The 26,771-nt window shown below is 36.1% G+C and overlaps 1 protein-coding gene across 1 annotated transcript in view; it reads left to right on the top strand.

Annotated features, from left to right (window-relative positions):
• Window positions 1-241: 241 nt before the first annotated feature.
• LOC107767207 (protein TORNADO 2-like) overlaps window positions 242-26,771 on the top strand; it is a 34,073-nt gene continuing 7,543 nt past the window's right edge. The window contains exon 1 of the mRNA XM_016586130.2: window positions 242-871. Within this exon, the coding sequence (XP_016441616.2) occupies window positions 374-871 (498 nt within the window). The 5' untranslated portion in view covers window positions 242-373. The remainder of the gene's footprint in view (window positions 872-26,771) is intronic.

Below are 26,771 nucleotides of genomic sequence, written 5' to 3'. Positions count from 1 at the left end.
TACTCAGTGACACCGAGTTTTGTGAGTGTTTTATATCTGTATTTATGAGATTTTTCCGCTGAATTTAAATATTATGTTTTCAAACTTAAGAGAAATTGTCGATTATTGATGTTGTCGGCTTGCCTAGTATTGAGATAGGCGCCAGCACGACGAGTGAAATTTTGGGTCACGACAGGTGAAATTAACCCTTCTTTTTTTATAAAAGAAACATTATTTTCCTTTACTAATTTCATGGATACAAGGTAAAGAACAAAAAGTAACTTACCCTAGATATCAAGTTCTCTTGTCTTCTCCAGTATCCATCTCTCCCAATCTTTCAAATTCCTTTCTGAAAATCTTTAGAGAACAAAAAAAAAAACAAGCAAGAAAGAAAATGGTACTAAGTAATAATGTCATAGGGTGCATCAACTTTGTAGCCATGCTATTGTCAATTCCAGTGATTGGTGCTGGAATCTGGCTAGCAATGGAAACTGACAACTCTTGTGTCAAGATTCTACAATGGCCAGTTATTATCTTAGGAGTTCTCATTTTAGTTGTCGCTCTTGCTGGTTTTATTGGAGGGTTTTGGAGGATTCCAACACTGCTCATTTTCTACCTCATTGCTATGCTCATTCTCATAGTTTTGCTGGCATGTTTGGTAGTTTTTATTTACATGGTCACTATTAGAGGTTCAGGCCATATGGAACCAAGTAGGGCTTATTTGGAATACCATCTTGATGACTATTCTGGCTGGCTTAGAAGGAGAGTTCAAAGTTCTTACAAATGGGATAGAATAAGAAGTTGCCTTAGCTCCACAACTATGTGCGCTCAGTTGAATCAAAGTTATCGCATGGCTCAAGATTTCTTTAATGCTCCTCTTAGCCCTTTGCAGGTAAGTTTTTCTTGCATGAATTCATGCTTTTGTGATTTTTCAACTCATATAAAAGGTAGCACATGAGATTTCCTGGTTTAGTATAAAAAGGAAAACGGAAAATAATTCTACCAAGAAACTTTTTTATTTTTTTCCTACGAAATCTTATGGAGATTTAATATTGTTTCCCATTTTTGCTCTCTTAGAATGGATTGAAAATAAAGTAGGTAGTAGCTACGTCTTCTAATTTATGCGTGTACGAAGCAAAATATTACTTAATCATGTTAGTATGTATATTTTAAGTCCAGTATTATTTGCTTGGAGGCGTCTATTCTGTAATATTGTAATGTTAAGAGTTTAGGTGGACCTTAATAGACAGGCATCAAAGTGAGGATTCATAAAATCGTCACCAAATTGATTTGGGTTGAAGTTGTTGTTTTCCTTGTATTAAGAAAAGTATTATAAATTCTTATGATGGGAAGCTTTCTTTCTTAGAGGACAACCCTTTTCAACTGTGATTATACCTGGAGTGATTCCAACATCAAACAAGTATACATAAAGCATAGACAAGAATTAACAAAAGCAAGCAAGTTTTTACTTAAAAGACGCAAGAATCTTATCCTTTTCCATGTGGTAATATGCCTTGGAACTAAATTCTTTTTAGGCATTCTTCACGTATGTTTTCTTTTTGCAGTCAGGGTGCTGTCCCATATATGTTGAAGTTTAATTAGAAAAAATTTAAAAACTTGTCCCATATATGTTGAACTATTTTTTAACCTAAAGGCATTGGGATTGATGTCTTGGCTATTTGGTCCGTGAAAATTGACTTTTGTGGTGTTGGAGAAATGATGAATCACGAATTACGAACAAGAACAGCTTCATCATTTACGGAAGGCGCCGAAAGTTGATATTTTCAATGTTTTCGAGAAACAAAAAAAATCCATTGAAAAGAGAATATAGAGAGATTGATTGTCCTATGTGGGGCATATCATCAAAACTAACTACTAAGAATATAATTGTGCTCCCACTAAACTTTTTATACACACAAGTTTATTCTACCCATCTAACAAAATTTAATTTTTTAATTTTCTTGTTAAAGCGAATATTCCAACTTTGAGAAGCGTCGCTATCCAAAATATGATCAGTCATGATGACACATAACTCAACTCATTAGATAAGTCAATTAACTACAATCTAATTAATTAGGTTATCAAGAAAAATAAATAATAAAATTACTGAACTTTTCTATTTTTTTCGAGAACTAGTAATATAAATCATGAACTTTTAAAATTTAGAATTTGCAAAACTAACATGAAATAAAATACATCATCGGTTTGAAATATACATGAACAGATTAAAAATTCTAAAACTACCAACAACAAGAGGTAGTCATGACCGGATTGCGGAAACATCTTTAATGCCGGCTCCCGCTATACACCGCAACATCAGCATCCAAAATCTGCACACAAGGTGCAGAAGTGTAGTATGAGTACAACCGACCCCATGTACTCAGTAAGTATTTTGTCTAACCTCGTCGAAGTAGTGGCGGAGATTTTTAGTAAAAAACAATACTCACTGTTATAACCTGTGCAATATACTAACAATAGAAACAATTATACAATATAACAGATAAGGGTACAATGAAACAACTATGCGAGGCAGAAAAAGATTACTAGGAGAAATCACAATAGCAAATTCATAACTTTACTGGTGTAAGGAATATATTCAAGATATCACATCAAATGGTACGATAATACATTCGTGCACTTGTCTCTTTCTCATCCCATTTATATATGTAGATCAAATCAATTGGCACGGCAACACCCTTCGTGCATTTATCTGTTTCTCACCAAGCATAATATAACAGTACCAACTAGGTGGGAGAAATATCAATAGCAATAAAAGAAATAACATGGGAGGCACACAAGAAGCAACAACGAACAAAGCAGTGCATATGGACCGTAGAATCAGGCTGGAAAAAAGCATAGAAATTATGACAATAATTAGGAAGGAAGGATATGAATTTCACTAATTAGCATGGTAGAAGGCTGAGATACAAATATAACAAATAAGAAGAAAAACATAATATTTGCAAGTTAAATAGATAGAAGGCATGGATACACTGCAACACTTGGGAGTTGAGGACACATGAAGAACGACTACAAGTCACATAGAAAATATAGGTGCACAAAAACAGCTCAAGATAAAGATATGAATGTATGCACAACAAAAAGATATCACAATATAATGTATGTCTCTTGTCCTCGGCTGCACGGAAACACCCTTCGTGCCATGAACATATGATAATATAAAAATGATGGCACGTCATCACCCTTCGTGCTTTTACTCTCATCCTCACATGATAATGTAAATGAAATGGCACGGTATTATCCTTCGTGCTTAATAATGTATATGAATGGCTCGGCATCACCCTTCGTGCTTTATACTTTTCCTCATATGATAATATAACTGAAATGGCATGGCATCACCCTTTGTGCTTTACACTCTTTCTCATATGATAATGTATATGAAATGGCACGGCATCACCCTTCGTGCTTTACACTCTTCCTTACCAAATACATATATATCATTAACAAGCGCGGTAGGAAGCATAAATAACATCAAGGAGAGTGTTTAAACAAATGTTCCGAATTGAATATCAATCACGGATTTCATGCCAATAACAATTCAATAAACTTCAAGTACTTTATTATTCCAGTATTTCAACAAGTATCAAAAATGATCTTCAACTCATGTATAATTCAAAACCTCAAGAATAACAGTCGTAGAGTCATTTTTGTGATTATGTATAATAACGACCGGATTTAGCACATCAATAATTTTCACAAAAGTCCATCAGATTTTTAATCAAATTATAATAAGCCAAATCAGGGTTTCTAGCATTTAATGTCATATTCATCGAAATCTAGAAGTCAAAGAAGATATGAAACAAGAGTGTCACATAATTCTACAAAGCACAATAAATCGTATAATTTATCCCCGAACATGATTAAGAGTGGCACATGCATATATGCTCATTACCTCATATATGTATTACCCCCGCATGTAACAAACAATGGCAATTAGTAGGAAAAATTCCCTCAACAAAGTTAGGCAAAACACTTGCCTCAAACAAGCCAAATCCAATGCCGAGAAAGATAAACAATACACCGAAAATTCCATTCTGCACGTATCAACTTCCAAACGCCTTCCTATCTCCTCAATTCAAGCCAAATGATCCGTATCTATTCAAATAATGTGCAAATTAATCACAATATACTCCAATGCTTACAATTCAATAATTTATAGAATTTTCCAACTGCGCTCAAAAGGTTGACTGTGGGGCTCACGTCTTGGAATCTGATGAAACTCATAAAATACGATAATCCATTCAATTACGAGTCCGACCATACTAATTTTACTCAAATCAGACTCTGAATCGATGTCCAAAACTCGAAAATGTATTTTATGGAATTGTAGAAAATTCCTCCGATTCTTCTTGAAAAATCAATTATCTAACGGCGAAAATGAAGATTAATTCATGAAATATAATCACAAGGAAGTCAAGAACACTTACCCCAAGTTGTGTGATAAAGTTTTCCTCTGAAAATCGCCCAAACCGTGCTCCAAAAATCCCAATAGGTCTGACAACACAACATAACTGTAGATCATTACTCTAACCTTTGTCCGTAAAACTTAGAACCCAAATTTCGAACATCCAAAATTTCTTACAAGACTTGAATATCTCATTTTCATATTGTATAAGTCTGAACAGGTCGTGCCAAGCCTTAACCATGACTCAATATGTAATCATGTGATACACCATATTACTCAGATACTCACAACAATAACTTACGACTACCATAGCTTAGCCCAAAACAAATCCGGATACCGGTAGTAAACATCATCTCAACCAAGATAAGCAACCCAACTAACAAGTCACACCAAAAGCCCTTCCCCATGTTCTTTGAGAACCATGTGAACGGAGAGTGGGCAGAATAGAAGGAGGACACAATAAGTCATGAGCGAACCTAGGATCTTCAAGACCAGCCTTTCACTTCTAAGAAGTGGGAAATGGGAGTCAATCGATGACTGGAATTTCTTAGAAAGATTGCCTAATGCCTTATCTCTTCTAATTCCATCACACTTTCTTTCTAGACGCTTATCCTTTTTGGCTGTAGGGTTGGGGTGGCTTGTTGAGTGAGACTAATAGAAAGAAAGGACGGGGGTAAACCATGCATGGTAATCTCGACCCTGTCTCCGAGGGACAGTTGAACTATCGACTCATGAATATTGTCGGGCTGCTGCCCATACCGTTGATGGTCGCTTACCCAGATCTATCTATGTGTATATGCTTAGAGCTCACCTCCTCACTCGTACGACTCTCGATAGTAGAAGAGAAAAGGAACATATCCAATGAGTCTTTTTCTCGACCAATTTGAATTCCATTTCATTTTTTATTTTAAGTGTTGTAGAGTATTAAGTAGCTAGGAAGATTTTAGCGCATGCTGCATTGAGAATCTCCAAAGAAATTAGAAGCACCTATGATAGCGTATGATTATTCCCTTTTGTGACCGACGGTTGCTTGCAAGAGCTGGCGATAGACAGTGGATTATCTTCTCGGGGAAGCGGTGCTCTCTTTTGCATAAGCCATTTGTTAAGTAAGGTGATGGTGCTTTTTATCTGCTGCTTTCCCTCCTGGCAAGTGACTTAAAGAAAACAAGTGAAGTAAGTTAGTTCAGGTCTTTTTGTATGAGAGATCTTGTTCTAACAGTTTTTCCGTGAAGGCTCTCTTTTATTTTTAGGATGGCACCTTTGTTCAAGACCACAGGACGAGATAGGGTCCCGTTGAATTATACCTACCTGGTAAAGCCCGCCACAACGGTCGTTTTCTACCTCTCGAACACATGGATGCCAAGGTCCTTTTCATTAAGATTTTAGGACTCCTAGTTCTAACTTCAATCTTGGAGAAAGGTAAGTGGGCTAGGATCGGGTTGTTAGATCGAGCAAGGTTAATAATCCCCACACAACGCGATTCTGTATACTAAACAAGTAATAATTTAGACATGACAGATAATAGTAAGAAAATTAACAAGAAGGCTACTAAGCAAGTTAAGCAAGCAGGGAAATTAACATATTCCTATGAACTATTTTCAAACAAGAGCAAAACACACGAAATAAGCATAAGGAATTTCATCTCACCATAGTACAGTTGCGACGCGTAACCCGATCCAATAACAGTAACCGGATCTCCCACAACTCGCATCAATATCAACCACATGGATAACTCACATTTTTGCATGAATAACTCATGTGCTATAGTACAATATCTAGATCCGTACGGACAACTCACGTGTTATAATAACATAATCCGCCCGGCATAGTCATAGGCTTCCAGTCCGAACGTACTATACAAGAGCAGTTAAATAAGTATACGCGTGTGTGATTAATGAAAAAAGATTCTCATACTCCTAGACTGGTATAAATGATATGATAAAGTGTAGGTATGTGCAATGTGTGCTATCATAGCTCAATTCGGCAAGTTACCATAGAAAGTTTTTAATCATCAAATTTTATCAGGGAGTTAACTTCTTTGTAACCTCAAATATAGCTCAAATAGTTCACAACAATGGTACAATTACGAGAAAACAGTATAACTTTAAGCTTACAGTCAACTCTAGGAATATCATAGCCTTAAAATTTCCTCGAGTGTGAATAAATACCTTGGTGCTCGCACATGGGCTCAGGACCACACATATGTGCACCCGTAGCGCGTGGCTATCACAATGAATTAACGTAACTAGTGCCTCCACTGAGTTTAAATACAATTCTCAAATCAAACAGGCCACAACCCTGAAACAATATGCTTCTGTGAACTCCCAGTCTCCAAATTCATATAACACATAAATCACTGTAACTGGTCCCAACTCCAGCACTTGCATGACTAACACATCTTTCATGCACGATCATCCCACGGGGAATACTTTCATAATTCTTCCATGCCATATAGCAATAATTTGAATATCAACAGCCTATCAACCGGGTGAGTACTGCAATATCGATCGACATCCGCAAGTCAAAACATAATGCGCCGTCTGAAATGTGCACCTTTCTCAGGGATTACTGAGCAGTTATAACATTCATCTAAATATCTGAAAATTGACCATTCTGTCAAGAATTCGTGACCTTCCCTTCAGGAATGAACTGCCACCTTGTACATGTAAATCTTAATCATGCACAACACACCACATCTATCATGCCATCATGTAATAAGCACAAGAATCTCATTATCAACTCTGGGTAACCAGCAAATTACATACCCGGTCATTTAGAAACCTTCTTTTGCTTCCTTCCAGGAGTAAATCACAATACATAACATGTTCCCCACACTAGTAGAAAATATCTGGTTCAAACTATGGTAGAAACCATCAAGAATACTTTGAAATCCATTTGCACATAACCAAGCTATTAGAACTGAATCCCTATAACTCGACCAAGCCATGCATGTCACCAAACCCAAGAATATTGCCACCCATCAAATTCATACTCCGTGCGCACTACATCCTTCAAATAACAACTTAATAATTCCATGATTTCATACTTTCATAAAGTGTAATGTAACCCGTATTCAGGAATTTCCTTGCCCGAGTCATCCCCGATCTCAACCTCTACAGCCATAACTGAACCTCAAGTATGTCTCGAACCAAAACTAAAATTTAACATATAACCATGAAATCAAATCATCAATATCAGGCTCCCCCACTTGGCTCAAAGCCATAGATCATGGTATTCAATAACTCATAATACCCATACCGTATTACTGCCATGATACTGCAGTGAGATTCAACTAAATTCTTCACAAGCATGCAACACGCCGACAAAATACCTCAATCATCCGCTAAGATCACATTTATTTCTCTTGATAGTCAAGTCAACTTTCTCAACCATATTAAAATTCAAATCTCAACACGTACACCTCGCTGGTAGAAAAGAAACTCTCCACTCAACATAATAAGGAGCACACCTCCGTAGATTACTCTGTATGAGATAACCCACATGCTTAGCCTAAACTTGGCATCTTGATATAACTTTTCGCAGCCACAATCACTACGCGATCAGTTAATCTTCCTAAGTCTAAACTCTTTAACAAGACATGAGAATTTAATTTGCTCCACAATTAAACAACATGAAAGATCCTTTAACACATTCATACTCGAGACTATACGTCACATCAAGACAATAATCTAGCACCTAATAGTCCTTTTTACATCTCAAGAAAACTATTCTCGTCACCATCAAACCATCTGGACACATCCTGCAGTCACATCATACTCATCATATAGTCATTCCATCGTTCATTGAGCCACAAATTCAACTCATAGGGACACTACCGGACGCATAATTCCAAACGTACAAGTTCTCACAACCGAAACTACCGAGCTTAAGCTACGGTCTAACCATAGCCTCACGTCCTCCAGACTGGCCCATCACCAAAATACAGAATACACATCTCGAACCTCATTCATGGAATCACAAGCCGGCGATGCACAACTGATACCGAGCGCTCACATGCGCATACGAATGCGTGGAAAGAATTCAAAGAATCATGTTTCAAGCTGAATCAATTCCGTACAATAAAGAGAGAAAGATGGGAAATTATCTTAAATGCCATGTAGCCTCTCGAAGATAAGTATGGACGTCATCATACTGATCCGCAAGACTCTACTAAATACTTACTCATGACTTATTACCTATGAACCTACAACTCTGATACCACTATGTCATGACCCAAAATTTGACTAGTCGTGATGGAACCTAACCCAACCTGTTAGGTAAGACAATTAACTACAATCTAATTAATTAGGTTATAGAGAAAAATAAATGATAAAATTACTGAACCTTTCTATTTTTTCCAAGAACTGGTAGTATAAATCATGAGCTTCTAAGATTTAGAATTTGCAATGCTAATATGAAATAAAATACATTATCTGTCTGAAATATACATGAACATATTAAAAATTCTAAAGCTACCAAGAACAAGAGGCAGTCATGACCGGATTGTGGAAACATCTTCAATGTCGTCTCCCGCTATACCCCGCAAAATCAGCATCCAAAATCTACACACAAGGTGCAGAAGTGTAGTATGAGTACAACCGGCCCCATGTACTCAGTACGTATTTTGTCTAACCTCGTCGAAGTAGTGATGAGGATTTTTAGTAAAAACATACTCACTGTTATAACCTGTGCAATATACTAACAATAGAAACAATTATACAACATAACAGATAAGGGTACAATGAAACAACTATGTGAGGCAGAAAAAGATTACTATGAGAAATCACAATAGAAAATTCATAACTTTCCTGGTGTGAGGATTATATTCAAGATATCACATCCAACGACACGGTAATACCTTCGTGCACTTCTCTCTTTCTCACCCCATTTATATATGTAGATCAAATCAATTAGCACAGCAACACCCTTCGTGCATTTATCTATTTCTCACCAAGCATACATATAACAGTACCAACTAGGTGGGAGAAATGCCAATAGCAATAAAAGAAATAAGGTGGGTGAAATAGAGGAAGGAAAAACGAACAAAGCAGTGCATATGGACCACGGAACCAGGCTCGAAAAAAGGCATAGAAATTATGACAGCAATTAGGAAGAAAGAATATAAATTCCACTAATTAGCATGGTAGAAGGCTCAAATGCAAATATAATAAATAAGAAGAAAATCATAATATTTGCAAGTTAAATAGATAGAAGGCATGGATACATTGCAACACTTGGGGGTAGAGGATACAAAAAGAACAACGACTACAAGTCACAGAGAAAATATAGGTGCATAGTAACAACTCAAGATAAAAGCATGAATGTATACACAACGAAAAGATATCACAATATAATGCATGTCGCTTGTCCTCGCCTGCACAGAAATACGCTTCGTGCCATGATCATATGATAATATAAAAATGATGGCACGACATCACCCTTCATGCTTTTACTCTTATCCTCACATGATAACGCAAATGAAATGGCATTGTATTATCCTTCATGCATAATAATATATATAAATGGAACGACATCACCCTTCGTGCTTTACACTTTTTCTCACGTGATAATATAACTGAAATGATAAATCATATAATTTACCCCCGAGCATGATTAACCCCGGCACATGCATATATGCTCGTCACCTCATATATGTATTAACCAATAAGTCCCAAAACATCATACGAGCTTAGTCGAAGCCTCAAATCACATCTAACAACGCTAAAACCATGAGTTGCACCCCAATTCAAGCCTAATGAAAATTAACAAATTCCAACTTCTACATTTGATGTCGAAACTTATCAAATCAAGTCTGATTGACTTCAAATTTTGCACACAAGTCATAAATGATATAACGGACCTATGAAAAGTTTCAGAACTAGATTCCGACCACGATATCAAAAAGTCAGCACGATCGCTTTATTGACTACATTTGACTTGAATTAATTTTGGATAAACTGTGATTTATTGGTTTCCATGCTTTATCTATCCGCTTTTAATTATTAAAATTTGGAATTATCTTTGAAATGAATCACGTATGTGAATTCGTTTTATTTATTGTGCCCAAATCATGTCACGCGTACGTGTATACAATTAATAATATTTTATTATATTAAGATTGTTTTGACCAAAGTTGCGCGAACACATACTTCGATTTTAATTTTGAAAATCATAATTATGTCATGTGAAGGTATACATAATCGTGATAAACTAATTAAAAGCGCGCCTAATGCACTCTAACGATGTTCATTATTCTTCCTAAACTTTGAGATTATTATGAGGTCATGAATTATGGAATTACTTGTGGAAGAAGTGTATGATTTTAGATATTTGAATAAATAAACCATCATATACCAATGCCCCATAGCCCAACAATTGAAGCTCAAACTTATTAGGGTCCAAATCTTCCCAACTTTAAAGCAAGTTTGAATACCATATTTCCAGAAACATAATTAAGCATATAACTTTTAAGGACTAATTTACATTATTATTTATAAAATTTAAAGAAAAATAAATAAAATCACATGAAATAAGATAAAAATAACAGAGAAAAGAATAAACTTTTAATGCAAAATTTTCAATTAAATGAGTCTTCAAGAACATGTACAATAACTTAGACGAACGCCAAACAAGCATAAACGAAGAAGAACATCAAAGCTAGTGAACAGAGCTCCAACGGAATTCTCGACCTCGACTATTGACTCCACTGTTTGGCGTGTGAAAAGGAATGTTTTGAAATATTTTTTGTTGGGTTTTGGGTGATGAATTGCTGGATTTTTCGAAAGAAAGACGAAAAAAGAATGACACAAGTAGAAATTCCCTTAGCGTAGAAGAAGAAAAATAATTTCTCTCAATTCCCTCCTCTCTTCTTTTTTCTTCTCTATTTCCCCCTTTCTCCTCACATTTCTCTTCTATTTATAGAAAAAAAATCGGAATTGTTTCAAATTTGTTTTTTATTATTTTATTATTTTATTAATTAAAACAAATTCTCACTTCCCATTTTTCTTCTTTTTTTTAAACAAATAAATTCTCCACTTTCCTTTACTTTTATGTATTAATTTTCCACTTATTTTACTTTTCTTTTTTTATTTTCCACTTATTTTACTTTTCTTTATTTTTTAATTTCCACTTATTTTACTTTTATTTTTTTAATTTCCTCTTTCTTTTACTTTTCTTTTTTAATTCCAACTTTTTTTTTTCTTTTCATTTTTAAAATTTTCACATTCTTTTACTTTCATTTTTTTAATTTTCCACTTTCTTTTACTTTTTTATTAAACAATTTCCACATACTTTTACTTTTACTTTTTTATTCCATACTTTTAGTGTTCCTATTATTTTATTCCCATCCAAAAATTAAAAGAAATATTTATTTTTTTATGTTTTATTTTTAATTTATTTTATTTTAAAATAAAGATAAAAAATAAAAATAATACTATTAGTAGTAATTTGACCATTTAAATTATTTTTAATTCTTACCCTATATAAAAAAAATTTAACAAAGGTAGAAAAAATATATACTAAATTTCTAAAAGTATTTACATAGTAGAAAGTGGTAAAAATTCAAATATAGTCAAAACTTAGGTGCTCACAACTTGTCCCTCTTTGCTAGGAAACATGAAGAGTTTTCAAGCAAAGATTAGGTGAGTCATGTGACTAATTTTTGACCAAACCGTTATTCAAATGGAAAAGAAATAAAAGATAGGGTGCAACCGAGTCCTGGTTTTGGACAGCCTACATATCCCGGGTTATAGGGGAATCAGGTCGCATGTAGTTCAAGGAGAATGGTAGAATGATGAGTTGATGAGTCGAGTGAGATTCCATCGAGGCTCTGGTCCGCTGTCCTGCTATTATAAAAAAGAAACTAAACAAGCCTATCAGCTATGAGTTACAAGATTCCTATCTATGAGTCTTCTAAAACTTGATTTTGAGTCTTGACTGGTTCTTTATGCAAACTATGATCTAAACCTTGATGCTCGCTAGCTGTAGGTGCTAGTTCATTGTTCTATAGCTTCTTCTAATCAAAACACAACTAAAATGCTCGTGGCTTCTGTCATGTCTTGAGCATTCCACATATTTTCAACTACTTTTGCATTTTGGATTCACCTATTTTTTCTTTTCTGTTATTCTGAATTGAGACTTCTTCTTTTGGACATCTCAAACCTTATGCCTCGAGGTAAAACCTACTCAAACACCAAAATAAACAAACGAACAAAATTTTTCTGCCCCAGTTTGTACTAGGAAAATTTAGTGAGTTATTGTAACAAAATTCTAAACTACTTCTTTATTGAAAGCAATAAAAGGTCGAGAATGGTGTACCCCGAAAACAAAATGGAGATTAGGGAATGGAGACCCTATGTCTAAAATAAAAGAAACTAGGGAGTGGATACCCTATATTGGAAAAATGACTAGGGATATGGCACCATGTATTACGGAAAAGAAATGTAACTAGGGATTGGTGCCCTCTATTAATGAAATGAAAATGAATCCCGTAGGCGAAAAGGTTCTACCATGGTTAAACTACGAAAAGCGAGCCTGGGCGAAGAGTACTTCTACCCGGAATATGAGCTGGATCCCCCTAGGCGAAAAGTTTCTACCTGGGTTAAGCTACGTAAAACAGCCTGAGAGAAGAGTACTTCTACCCGAAACTATGAGCCGGATCCCCCTAGGAGAAAAGGTTCTACCTGGGTTAAGCTACGTAAACCAACCTGAGCGAATATTACTTCTACCTGGAACTATGACCTGGATCCCCCTAGGCGAAAAGGTTTTACCTGGGTTAAGCTACGAAAAACACCTTGGAGGAAGAGTACTTCTACCTGGAACTATGAGCTGGATCCCCCTAGGTGAAATGGTTCTACCTGGGTTAAGCTATTATAAAACAACTAGAGCAAAAAGTACTTCTACCCTAACCTATGAGCTGGATCCCCCTAGGCGAAAAGGTTTTACCTGAATTAAGCTATGAAAAATAGCCTGGGCGAAGAGTACTTCTACCCGGAACTATGAGCTGGACCCCCCAGGAAAAATGGTTCTACCTGGGTTAAGTTACAGTAAAACAACTCTGGGCGAAGAGTACTTCTACTCGAAACTATGCGCTGGATCCCCCTAAAAGAAAATGTTCTGCCTGGGTTAAGCTACGTAAAACAGCCTGGGCAAAAAGTACGTCTACCCGGAACTATGAGCTGGATCCCCCTAGGAGAAAAGGTTCTACCTGGGTTAAGCTACCAAAACAGCCTGGGCGAAGAGTACTTCTACCCAGAACTATGAGCTGGATCCCCCTAGGCGAAAAGGTTCTACCTAGGTTAAGCTACGAAAAACAAGTCTGGCTGAAGAGTACTTCTACCTTGAAACTATGAGCTGGATCCCCCTAGGCGAAAAGGTTCTACCTGGGTTAAGCTACGAAAAATACCCTAGGCGAAAAGTACTTCTACTGGGAACTATGAGCTGGATCCCCTAGGCGAAATGGTTCTACCTGGGTTAAGCTACTGTAAAACAAGCTGAGCGGTAAGTACTTCTACCCGGAACTATGAGCTGGATCCCTCTAGGAGAAAAGGTTCTACCTGGGTTAAGCTACAAAAAATAGCCTGGGCGAAGAGTACTTCTACCCGGAACTATGAGCTGGATCCCCCTAGGCAAAAAGGTTCTACCTGGGTTAAGCTACGAAAAATATGTCTGGGCGAAGAGTACTTCTACCCGGAACTATGAACTGGATCCCCCTAGGCGAAAGAGTTCTACCCGGGTTAAGCTACGAAAAAAAAGCTTGGGCGAAGAGTACTTCTACCCAGAAATATGAGCTAGATTCCCCTAGGCGAAAAAGGTTCTACATGGGTTAAGCTACATAAAACAACCTGAGCGAAGAGTACTTCTACCCGGAACTATGAGATGGATCCCCCTAGGCAAAAAGGTTTTACCTGGGTTAAGCTATGAAAAATAAGTGTGGGCGAAGATTACTTCTACCCGGAAATATGAGCTAGATCTCCCTAGGCGAAAAAGGTTCTACCTGGGTTAAGCTACAAAAAACAAGCTTGGGCGAAGAGTACTTCTACCCGGAAACTATGAATTGGATCCCCTAGGTGAAAAGATTCTACCTAGGTTAAGCTACGAAAATGAGAGGTATGAACATTAGTGATGAATGCTAAAAATAAAGGAAAGTGGAGATTTTGAGGAAACTTACCTTTGGTGACATTCGTCCTTTAGGAATCGCCATTCTGCACTCCTTTATTCTTGCTCCAAACAAAGAAAAATTGTGAGTTTTAAAAGTGGTGATCGATTTGTGGCCTTGATGTCTTTGGTAGCTTGGCTCTGTGCCCATCTTCTTTTGATGATGATTTCAACCTGCCACTACATGTTTCGTGAATACCACTTACATTTCTGGCCCCGGAGAGCCTTTGACTTTTCAAACTTTTACATGACGGTTGGTCGCGTGGGGCTTAACCTTTTCAACTTTATTTTGCCTTTGTGGCATTTCACTTTCGACTTCTTTCCTCCAAAACTTTCAATTTCAGAGCATTGGGGAACCTTTGGCTTTTTAAACTTTGCCAAAACGGTTAGCCACTTGGTACTTAACCTATTCAACTTCATTTTGCCTTGTAGGCACTTTCAATTTGATTTCCTACTTTCGAGAGTTTTTGATTTCAAAGCATCAACCACCATGGAAAATCGGGGTTGATTTGATACCCCTGCTGAGGCTGGGTGCCTCTTGAATATTAGCTTGTATCAAACAAAAGCATGGTAAATCAGTCTTTCCATCCCTTCTTCGCCTTAGTTTTGGAACAAAGTTAGACCGAAAGGGATACAAAGAACAATAAACAATGGAATGGACAATGAATTTAGACAAGAGGTATCCCTTTCGGAGAAAGGAAAGAAGGACTTATCTGGAGTACATACGGACTTCAATGAACATGACATGCCTTTTGGACTGGATGCCTGATCTGTGTAAACTGTCCGACTCTTAGAAATTCCTCACAACTTTTGCCTCGAAATCGAGAAACCTTACCCAGGACTGTGTTGATGCCAATGGCTATAATGATTCTCTTTTCGATCAGTGGAGCACTTTGTAGGTTTTCACCAGTTGACCTCTCTCTTCTCACCATCGCCTTATAGTGCTCCTTAGTTTTTACTAAAAAGACTCTCTCATTTTAGTTTCTTTACTCACTATTGCCTTACGGCGCCCGTGAGAGTTTTCTCTAATAAGACTATCTCATTTTATTTCTCCCATTTTGGTTGCAACAGATCCAAGTGACTGTATCCTCTAATTTTGAACATTCTCGTTGATTGATCGGAAGGACTAGTTCCAGTATAATATACTAGAATTGGGAAAAAAGGAATTGGATTGAATTACAACTTTTGAACATTTAAGGCGAAACCATCGCCGAACCATTGTAACATCTGCCCTAGTTTCAATTTTATTTTTTTTGGAAATGTGGATTTTTATTTTGGTATGACTGAACCCAAGAGAGAGGCTGCCTATTTATCCTTTCGGAATCAAGTCGAACGTAGTTCAATGAACTTTTTTTATATATTTTTCTTTTGATTTTTCTTTTGTTTTTTTTGTTTTCTCTTACTTTTTCCTTTCCTTTTTCATTTCATTTTCTTTTTGTCTTTTCTTCTTCTTTTTTTTCTTTTAATAGCATCTTCAGGTTTCACAGAGGGTAATCAAAGAAAGGTAACCAGCTCAAAAGGGTTAGCAAAGGGTTGGTGGTGTTTGGGTAGCGAGAATAAAAGCCTTCGTCATCCCAATCAGAGAACATTAATGCTACATAAAGGGTCAAGCATAGTACCTTTTGACTGCATTCGCATTGACCGTTGTTTTAGGGATATTCTTTTCGATGCTTCCCAGGCACAACGCTCTCTTTTGGCAGTACTTTCGTTATAATGTATGGACCTTTCCAATTTGGAGCCGATTTTCCTTTAGCTTCTTCATGAGGTGGGAGGATACGTCTCAGAATGAGTTGTCCTATTTCAAATTTCTTGGGCCGCACTTTCTTGATGTATACATGAGCCATTCTTTGTTGGTACAACTGCCCATGGAAAACTGCGACCAATCATTTTTTATCAATCAGTATCAATTGTTCAAATCGGTTCTTGACCCATTCTTTATCCTAAATCTCGGCTTCAACAATGATCCGAAGAGAGGGAATCTCAACTTCGTTCCAATTTTCTTACAAGCCTTGTCTTCAAAACATTCTGCTTCTTCATTCATTATTTCAAGGTTTAACAACATTTTAGGATCTAGGCATGAAGTCCTCAAGCATGTCATGTTATTAAAATTTGCATTAACAGAACTGAAAAGAGAATAAAAAAAAGTGATAAAATTAAGAAAAGAGACATTCTTGGACAATGAAATATTAATTTCATTTGATTTTTTTAAATTGTAAAGATAGAAAGATTTACATCAGAAAGTAAGACAATAAAGTAAAACATCCGGATCACACCCTGAGATAATCCGGACGCAGAATGGATGGCAAGACCGGCTACCGAAACTCCCGTCTGATGGGAAACTTTCAGGCTTGGCGACCGTTTTTCGGCTTTTCTTCTGTCTCGGAAATGGCTGCAATGACCTTCAGTGCCGGATCAAATTCCTCATCTCTCCAATTTCTGTTCATCAAACCCTCTGAACCAGTATGAACGGCTTGTGATGTGGCCTTAAAGGCAACATGACTCAAGATTCGACCCGTTTTTAAACCATTTTCGACCATCTCCCCAATTTTGATAGCCTCGGCGAACGGTCTACCCATAACAGACATCATGTTCTGGAAGTAGTCCGCCTCTTGGGCATGTAGGAAAACCGTAGCCATTTATGCTTCGTCCATTTGAGGCTTTACCCTGGCAGCTTGCTCACGCCATTTGAAAATATATTCACAAAAACATTCCGCAGTTTTCTTGACATAGAGTTCTCTTTTTTGGATTTTTCACTCTTCCTTTTTTTTTTCTTTGTTATTTGTTTTTTCACTCTTTTCTTTTCTTTTTTTCTCACTCAGTTTATTTAATGGCTATGATCGAATCCGATGGGGATTGCATACGTATCATGATGCCGCATGAATCAGATCTTGCGTAGTTCGAGAAGATCGAGAATAGACTAACCCATTTTTTTAAACTAAAGACTTTAAAATAATTTTTTTTTGAGTTTTTTCTTTTTATGAAATTTTGATTGTTTTTTTTTTAAAAGAAGCAATTCTAGATAAGGAAGAAAATATTTTGGATTTTGATTTGAAATTGTTTTTTCTTTTTTATCAAATGAAAGACTTCGGAAAAGAAGAAAAATATTTTTGGAATTTATTTTATTTTTTGGATTTTCTAAGGAAAGAATTCTAAAGATGGAATTAAGGAAGGAGAAAAATATTTTTGAATTTTGTTTTTTGAAAATTGGGGCCGAAACCGATGAGGTTTGCCTACGTATCTCACATCCGGTGAGAATCAGACCCGCGTAGTTCAGTCAAACCAACTATTTTTCTCTTCTTCTTTCTATGAAAATTAATCATTAAAATTCATACGCACTAGACCACATCATTTTTATTATTTTTGTATTTTCTGTTCATTCAACTGATTTATGCTAAAGTTGGCAACATGCAACCTCCCAAATAATACAATAAATAGCACATAACATGACATAATAGTCTCAACAAGGTACTTGTCATAAAACAAAACTCGGCCCCTATGCCGACCCCTGCTAAGTCAAATGCACGTGATGCAAATAAAGCGAACCTACTAGGGATATCCGGCATGATGTTTGTTCTTCTAGGTTTAAATCCTGATGGAGAAGGTATCTAGACTGGCTTACTCAAGCGGACAACTCGAGCCGAGGAGGGTCAGCGTAGCGGTAGCATTGCTTTCCGTCTTAGCTGGTGGTTCTCTCTGCCTAAAACACGTGTGACTAAAATGCTTCACCGGGTGGCCAACACCTCGGCTATCTCAAAGAAAGCGGGCTATGTCAAGTAAATGCACAATTTTTATTTCAAGAAGACTCAGAGGGGGTGCGTGAGAAGATAATTTATAATGTACAGTTCAACAATATCAAAGCGATAAAAAACACACAAGTTGCGCATTTGGCCCCAAAAAAATCACAATACATAAAAAATTAATAAAGCCAAATGAAGTCAATGTACAAGCTCGAATTCTATCGTTCCCAGCAGAGTCGCCGGAGCTGTCACACCCCTTTTATACCTCCCAAAAAGATATGTATTATGGATTATTATGGGTTAAAGAGTTTTTCTAATTAAAGTGACAAATCTGAGTAGGGATTATTTTATATACAGAGTCGCCACTTGGAATTAATTTTTTGGGTGTGCCAAGTCACCTTTTATTTGAATCCCTAGTCAAAGAAAGGTTTGACTCTATTATTATTGGTCTGCAAAAATAAAGTTCGGGTAAGAAATTCTGTTGACCGGGGAGAAGGTGTAAGACATTCCCCGAATCTCGCAGTTCTAGCACGATCGCTTTATTACCTACATTTGGCTTGAATTAATTTTGGGTAAACTGTGGTTTATTATTTTTCATGTTTTATCTATCCGCTTCTAATTATTAAAATATAGAATTATCTTTGAAACGAATCACGTGTGTGAATTCGTTTTGTTTATTGTGCCCAAATCATGTCACGCGTATGTGTACACAATTAATAACATTTTATTATACTAAGATTGTTTTGACCAAACATGCGCGAACACATACTTCGATTTTAATTTTGAAAATCACAATTATGCCACGCGAACGTATACATAATCGCGATAAACTAATTAAAAGCGCGCCTAAAGCACTCTAACGGTGCTCATTATTCTTCCTAAACTTTGAGATTATTATGAGGTCATGAATTATGGAATTACTTATGGAAAAAGTGTATGATTTTAGATATTTGAATAAATAAACCATTATATACCAATACCCCATAGCCCAACAATTGAAGCTCAAACTTATTAGGGTCCAAATCTTCCAAACTTTAAAACAAGTTTGAATACCATATTTCCAGAAACATAATTAAGCATATAGCTTTTAAGGACTAATTTACATTATTATTTATAAAACTTCAAGGCAAATAAATAAAATCACATGATATAAGATAAAAAGATTAGAGGAAAGAATAAACTTTTAATGCAAAATTTCCATTTAAATGAGTATTCAAGAACAAGTACAATAACTCAGACGAACGCCAAACAAGCATAAACGAAAAAGAACATCAAAGCTAGTGAACAGAGCTCCAATGAAATTCTCGACCTCGACTATTGACTCTACTGTTTGGCGTGTGAAAAGGAAAATTTTGAAATATTTTTTGTTGGGTTTTGGGTGATGAATTGGTGGAGTTTTCGAAAGAAAGACGAAGAAAGAATGACACATGTAGAAATTCCCTTAGCGTAGAAGAAGAAAAATAATTTCTCTCAGTTCCCTCCTCTCTTCTTTTTTCTTCTCTTTTTCCCCCTTTCTCCTCACATTTCTCTTTTATTTATAGAAAAAAATCGGAATTTTTTCAGATTTGGTTTTTATTATTTTATTAATTAAAATAATTCCCACTTCCCATTTTTCTTCTTTTTTTAAACAAATAAATTCTCCACTTTCTTTTACTTTTATTTTTTAATTTTTCGCTTTTTTTACTTTTCTTTTTTTTATTTTTCACTTATTTTACTTTTGTTTTTTGTTTTTTTTCCACTTATTTTACTTTTTTTTTAAATTTCCACTTATTTTATTATTTTTTTTAATTTTCACTTTCTTTTACTTTTCTTTTTTAATTCCAACTTTCTTTTTATTTTCATTTTTAAAATTTTCACATTCTTTTACTTTTATTTTTTTTTAATTTTCCACTTTCTTTTACTTTTTTATTAAACAATTTCTACCTACTTTTACTTTTACTTTTTTATTCCATACTTTTAATTTTTCTAATATTTTATTCCCATCCCAAAAGTAAAACATTATTTAATATTTTTGGTTTTTTTTTAATTTATTTTATTTTAAAATAAAGATAAAAAATAAAAATAATACTAATAGTAATAATTTGACCTTTTAAATTAATTTTAATTCTTACCCTATATAAAAAAATATAACAAAGCTAAAATAATATATATTAAATTTTTAAAAGTATTTACATAGTAGAAGGTGGTAAAAATTTAAATATAGTAAAAAATTAGGTGCTCACAAATGTTATGATTCTTTGATTATGCAACTCTACGGAATTTATTTAAGTAACAATTTATATGGTGCACGCCCACACGCCCGTCACCTAGCATGTGTGTCACCTCCAAAAAATTCATATAACACGTAACTCAGGGATGCATACCCTCAGAACCAAGTTTAGAAATGTTACTTACCTCAAACCGCGTAATTCTTTATTCCAATATGCATTTGCATCGCGAATCGGACACCGAACGCTTCGAATCTAGTCACAATTAATTCGATACAATCAACACAAATTATAGAAATTAATTTCATATAAAAATATTAATTTTCCAACAAAATCCGAAATTCGATTAAACAATTGTCAGTAGGGCCCACATCTCGGAACTCGGCAAAAGTTATAAAATATAAATGCCCATTCAACCACGATTCCAACCACACCAAATTTACCAAATTCCGACATCAACTAAACCTTCAAATCCTCAAATGTTATTCAATATTATTGACTAACGATGATCACAAGCGACTTACCTCAAGATTTCCCGTGAATTCTCTCTGAAACATAGCCCCAACCCGTGCTTGAAATGTCCAAAAATGGCAAAAGATCGGAACCCCTTCGAAATGTATACTGTCCAGGGGTTCCGCAGTTGCGACTAATTTAGACACTTTTGCGGTCTCGCAGGTGTGAGACACCAACCGATTCTGTAGTTTTCCAAGGCCTTCACTGCCTCCGCTTCTGCGTCAGTGAATCAGTTTCTGCGGGCTCGCTTCTACGAGACCCAGTCCGCTTCTGTGAACTTTGCGCTTCTGCGGTTCCCGGTCCGCAACTGCGATCATGTAGGTGCAGAAATTCCCTCGCACCTGTGGCCACTGCCTCACCACCCCCTACCTGCTTCTGCACTTGCCCAGCTCGCACCTGTGAGAAAAGTTCCACAGGGGCGATTGCACCAGAAGGCAAGATTTTGCTGCTGTATTCTAAGTCCAAATTTTGATCCGTTAATCATCTGACAAATCTTAAAACATCGTACGAACATAGTTTAAGCCTCAAATCACATCAAACAATGCTAAAACCACGAATCGCACCCCAATTCAAGCCTAATGAAAACAAACAAATTCCAATATCTACATTCAATACTGAAACTTAACAAATGAAGTCCGATTGACCTCAAATTTTGCACACAAGTCATAAATGACATAACGGACCTATTCTAATTTCCAGAATCAGATTCCGACCCCAATATCAAAAAGTCAACCCCCGGTCATACTTGTAAACTTTCAATTTTCTATTTTTGCCATTTCAAGCCTAATTTAACTACGGACTTCCAAATAATTATCTAAACTCATTCCTAAGTCCTATATCACTATACGGAGCTATTGGAATCATCAAAACTCTATTCCAAGGTTATTTACACATAAGTCAACTTTCGGACAACTATTTCAACTTAAGCTTTAAATCATGGAACTAAGTGTTCCAATTCATTCTGAACCCCCCTCCCCCCCCCTCGACAAGTCACATAATTATAATTTAACACATGATAAGAAGTAAATGGGGAAATAGGGCTTTAATACTTAAAATGACCGGGCGAGTCATTACAATTATTCGGATACAGTCCTAAGTCCAAAATCACCATACATAGCTATTTGAATCATCAAAACTCTATTCATAGGGTCGTTTACACATAAGTCAATATTCGGTCAACTATTTCAAATTAAGCTTTAAATCCTGGAACTAAATATTCCAATTCATTCTGAAACCTCCCCGATAAGTCACATAATTATAATTTAACACATGATAAGCAGTAAATGGGGGAACGAGACTATAATACTCAAAATGACCCGCTGGGTCGTTACACTAATCATCGCCTAGATTTAACAGGACTTGCTTATTTCTCTTTAACCCACACACAAGGCAAGTTCTAGACCAGCACATAATACAACTTCAAACCTCTCATCACACATTGCGCATGACCTATTAAGGACAGTTTCATTCCAACTATCAAGTCAAAGCAAGTAGTCATATAACCAAGAAATATTAAACATCAAGCACTAAAATAAACACATAAGTCAAGAAACTAGGAGTAGGCGTCACAAAATAGGCTATTCAATTTTCTTAAGCATCAATTTTTCAAAACTTATTGGAAAGGTAATCCACATGCCAGGGCATCATTATGCCGGCATCAAACAACTAAGTAAAAAGGCATCTATGAGCAAAATAGTCTTCTTTCCTCAACTCTATCCTAAACTACTCAAAAATAAAAATACAAAGTTCAAGATACATCTCTTGAAAAAGAACCAATGCCTAATGAAAAATAAAGGGGGATTATTACTTACTACATTGAACTAAAGACTAACTACTTAAAGCAAAATAAAAAAGTGAATACCCTAGAACCCTCTAAACTATTACGTTTACTTAAACTATATGGTGCCCCTAAAACTCCCTTTAACCGTATTCCCCTATATATTAAAAATTTTCTCGTCGATTATTTAATGAAATATATAAGGTAACTCGGTGGGAGATGAAATTATATATAAAAATGGCCCCAATTGGTCGTGTCTTATGGTTAATTACTGTTACCCTCTTTAAAAAATTTAAGTTTTCTATTTTTTCTCTATTTTCTTTATATTCTAGCCTTCTTCATTTTTTATCTTTCTTCTTATAGATTTCATGTGTAAAAACAAATTTCTCTTGTTTATTTTAAAATTATCTCTCCTATTCATTAAGGTTTCTTATTTCAACACTATTAAATCCACCAAAAGCCATAATATTTACCAAACCGTAACTGAAATTTTTACCAAATTCTAATTTTTTTCATCCCATCTCGTATTAAACTAAAATTCCCAGTGAAAATGAAGGTTAATGGGAAATATTTAATGTTTAATCGAAGTTTAATAAAGAAAATCACAATTGACACATGGTGTAGCCATTATCGGAGGAGATGAAAGTGTATGTTTTTTTTATATAAATGACCATGTGTTTATCCCTTTTACCCTCTTTCTTTGATTTTTTTAACCTCCCAAATATTTACCCATTTAATTGTTTTTTATTATTCGTTAAAATTTTTAATTAAATTGATACTTAGATTAGACTGAGTAAATAAAAGGGTGTATCACACGCACCACTAAAACATCGACGAGATATTTTTAATAAATAGGGGTATATAGTTAAGGGGAATTTTGGGGACACAAGATAGTTTAAGTAGGTAACAGACAAAAATGTGATAGTTCGGGGAGGTTTCAAGATATTGATTAAATAAATGGGGTTTTTCTTCGAACTTTAATTCATCAAGCAAATTTCCAAGAAATTTGTCATTGGAAAAAGTCCAAAAAAATTAGATTTTTTTTAAATTTATCACTAATCTATAGAGAGTACTATAACTAAGCTATTATATTATAAGAACAACTATTACTTGTAACGACCCGATTGGTTGTTTTAAGCTCTAGCAGGTCGTTCAGCGATTTGAGACCTTGAGTAGCTTCACTTTATGTTTTATGACTTGTACGTATGGTCGGAATTGAATTTTGGGAAATTCGGAGTTGATTTGGATGGAAAATTCTCAATTCGGAAGTTTTAAGTTGGAAGAGTTGACCAAAGTTTGACTTTTGAGTAAACGACCTGAGAATCAGGATTTGAAGGTTCCAATAGGTTCGTATGGTGATTTCGGAATTCAGCATATATTCGGGTTGAGTATCGGGTGATCCGGGAGCATTTCAGTGTTTATTGTGGAAAGTTGGCAATTCGAAGGTTTTAGAATTTCCTAAGTTTGGTTTGAGGTATACTTTGGTGTTATCGATGTTCGTTTGGGGTTATGAGCCTTGGAATAGGTTTGTATCGTGATTTATGACTTGTATGTAAAGTTTGGAGTCATTTTGGAATGTTTAAGTGTAATTCGGACGTGTTCGTCGAAGTTTGAATGTTTGAAAGTTAAAAGGAAGATTTGATCGTCGATTCATGATTTCGGTGTTGCTTGTTGTGATTTGAGGCCTCGAGCAGGTTCGTGTTATATTTTGAGACTGGTTTGTATAATTGGACGGGGTCTCGGGGGCCTCAGGTGTGTTTCATATGTGCTAGGGTTGTGTCGCATTCTTATTTGATGTTTCGACGTCATTTTATTAGGTATAGCAACAAGAATCATTGAATTATGATGTCGTATGAGAGAGTTATGCCAATTTCCATGTCGGGAAAGATTGTTGGTGTTGCTGGTGCTCAGGTATCGCATTTGCAAAGATTGTAGAATTTTTCCTTGGTTCGCAATTGCGAAGTGACACGACCCAAAACCCAACCGACGTGATGGCGCCTATCGTTGTACTAGGCAAGCCACTACACAACTATCTTAACACAATAAAAGCTTTGAAATTATAGACGGAAGAAATTAATACTTAAGAGAACCTTTTTGGAACAAAAATAAACCCACTACACAATACAATTTGTCCCCAAAACTGGGGTGTCATCGAGTACATGAGCATCTATACCAGGAACAGTCTACTACAATGTCCAAGGAATAAGAACTGAAGTGCCAATAAAAAAATAATGAAGGAAAGTCAAGGCCTGCGAACACTATCTTCGGGATCAGCTGCTGAAATATCAATACCCGATATGACCGAAAATACCTGGATCTGCACATGAAGTACAAGGTGTAGCATGAGTACACCCAACTCAGTGAGTAACAATAATAGATAAGGAACTAAACGATAGTGACGAGCTACACAACTATAGTTCATTTTCAGTAATCTCAACAAGAAAGTAGACCTGCTTTCAAATTCGGCAATTTAAGTGAAATCAATTTATAAATGCCAAGTTCAAGTAAAATCCTGATATAGTATCCCTCAGAAGTTTCAAAACAATGACATATAACAAATATGTGCAACACCAATGGAAGCAAATACCGCCTCCCAAGGAAACAATCATTCAGTCTTTCTCAATAGCTCATCACTCGGCTCTCAGCCCTCAACACTCACACTCAATAGGTACTTACGCTCACTGGGGGTGTACAGACTCCGGAGGGGCTCCTTCAGCCCAAGCGCTACATCGCTGCGGCGTGCAGCCTGATCCCATATAAATATCCATAAGGCTCGTTGCAGCATGCAACTCGATCTATGAACATACAGCCCTCAGGCCTGTTGCGGCATGCAACCCGATCCATGTATATGCATATAGCTCACAGCTCGGCACTCATGCCTTAACCTAGTCACCAATCTCTCCAGTCTCTCGGGCTTTCAAAAATCATAAAAATCAGTCCAAACAAAGATAATATAATGGATCAACAAGAAGAGATTGAGATATGATACGCAAATAAACCGTGACTAAGTACAAAATAATAATTAGCAAATAATTCAACAAGTACATGACCTCTGCGGGTCCCAACAGTGTAATCACATAGACTAAGCATGATTTACAGTCAAATTTCTATAACACATGGAGAGCATATAGCTAACAACAAGCTATTCAATTTTTACAATTCCACGGAAGGGACCAAGTCACAATTCCTACGGTGCACGCCCACACACCCGTCACCTAGCATGTGTGTCACCTCCAAAACAATCATGTAACACAAATATTCGAGGTTTCATACCCTTAGGACCAGGTTTAAAACTGTTACTTACCTCAATCCAAGCTAAAACTCAACTCCAAAATTCCCTTGCCTCGCAAATCGGCCTCCAAACGTCCCGAATCTAGCCACAAGCAATACAATACAATCAATACGGCTAAAGGAATTAATTCCATAATAAAAATATGAATTATAAGCCAAAATCTGAAATTGGCTCAAACCCACCCCCCAGGCCCACGCCTCAAAATTCGAAAAAAGTCACAAAACCCGAAAGCCCATTTACTCACGAGTTTAACCATACCAAATTCATCAAAAATCGACACCAAATGGCCATTCAATTCCCCAAAACTCAACTCTCCAAATCCATAGCCTTAAACTCCCAAATTTCACCTCAAAAACTCACCAACTAGGTGTAAACTTAGTGGGGAAACGTAATCATTGAAGAAAACTGGTCACAAGGATCTTACCTCAAGAATTTCCCTTGAAAAGCCCTCTCAAAATCTCCAAAATCCGAGCGCAAAATGTTAAAATGAAGCCAAAATCGCGAAACTATCGTTTTTTAAACATTCTTCCCAGACCCCTTTCGCACCTGTGGCCATATTTCCACATCTGCAGTCCCCATTCTGCGGTGAAAACTCTGCATCTGTTAAAGTCACGTAGCCCAACTGCCTCCGCGTCTGCGAGCCTTGGACCGCATATGCGCCTTCGCAGGTGCGGATAATTCCATC

The sequence above is a fragment of the Nicotiana tabacum genome, chromosome 24 (genome assembly GCF_000715075.1).
Source record: "Nicotiana tabacum cultivar K326 chromosome 24, ASM71507v2, whole genome shotgun sequence".
NCBI classification, from domain to species: domain Eukaryota; kingdom Viridiplantae; phylum Streptophyta; class Magnoliopsida; order Solanales; family Solanaceae; genus Nicotiana; species Nicotiana tabacum.
This window is presented reverse-complemented; position numbering and strand designations above follow the sequence as displayed.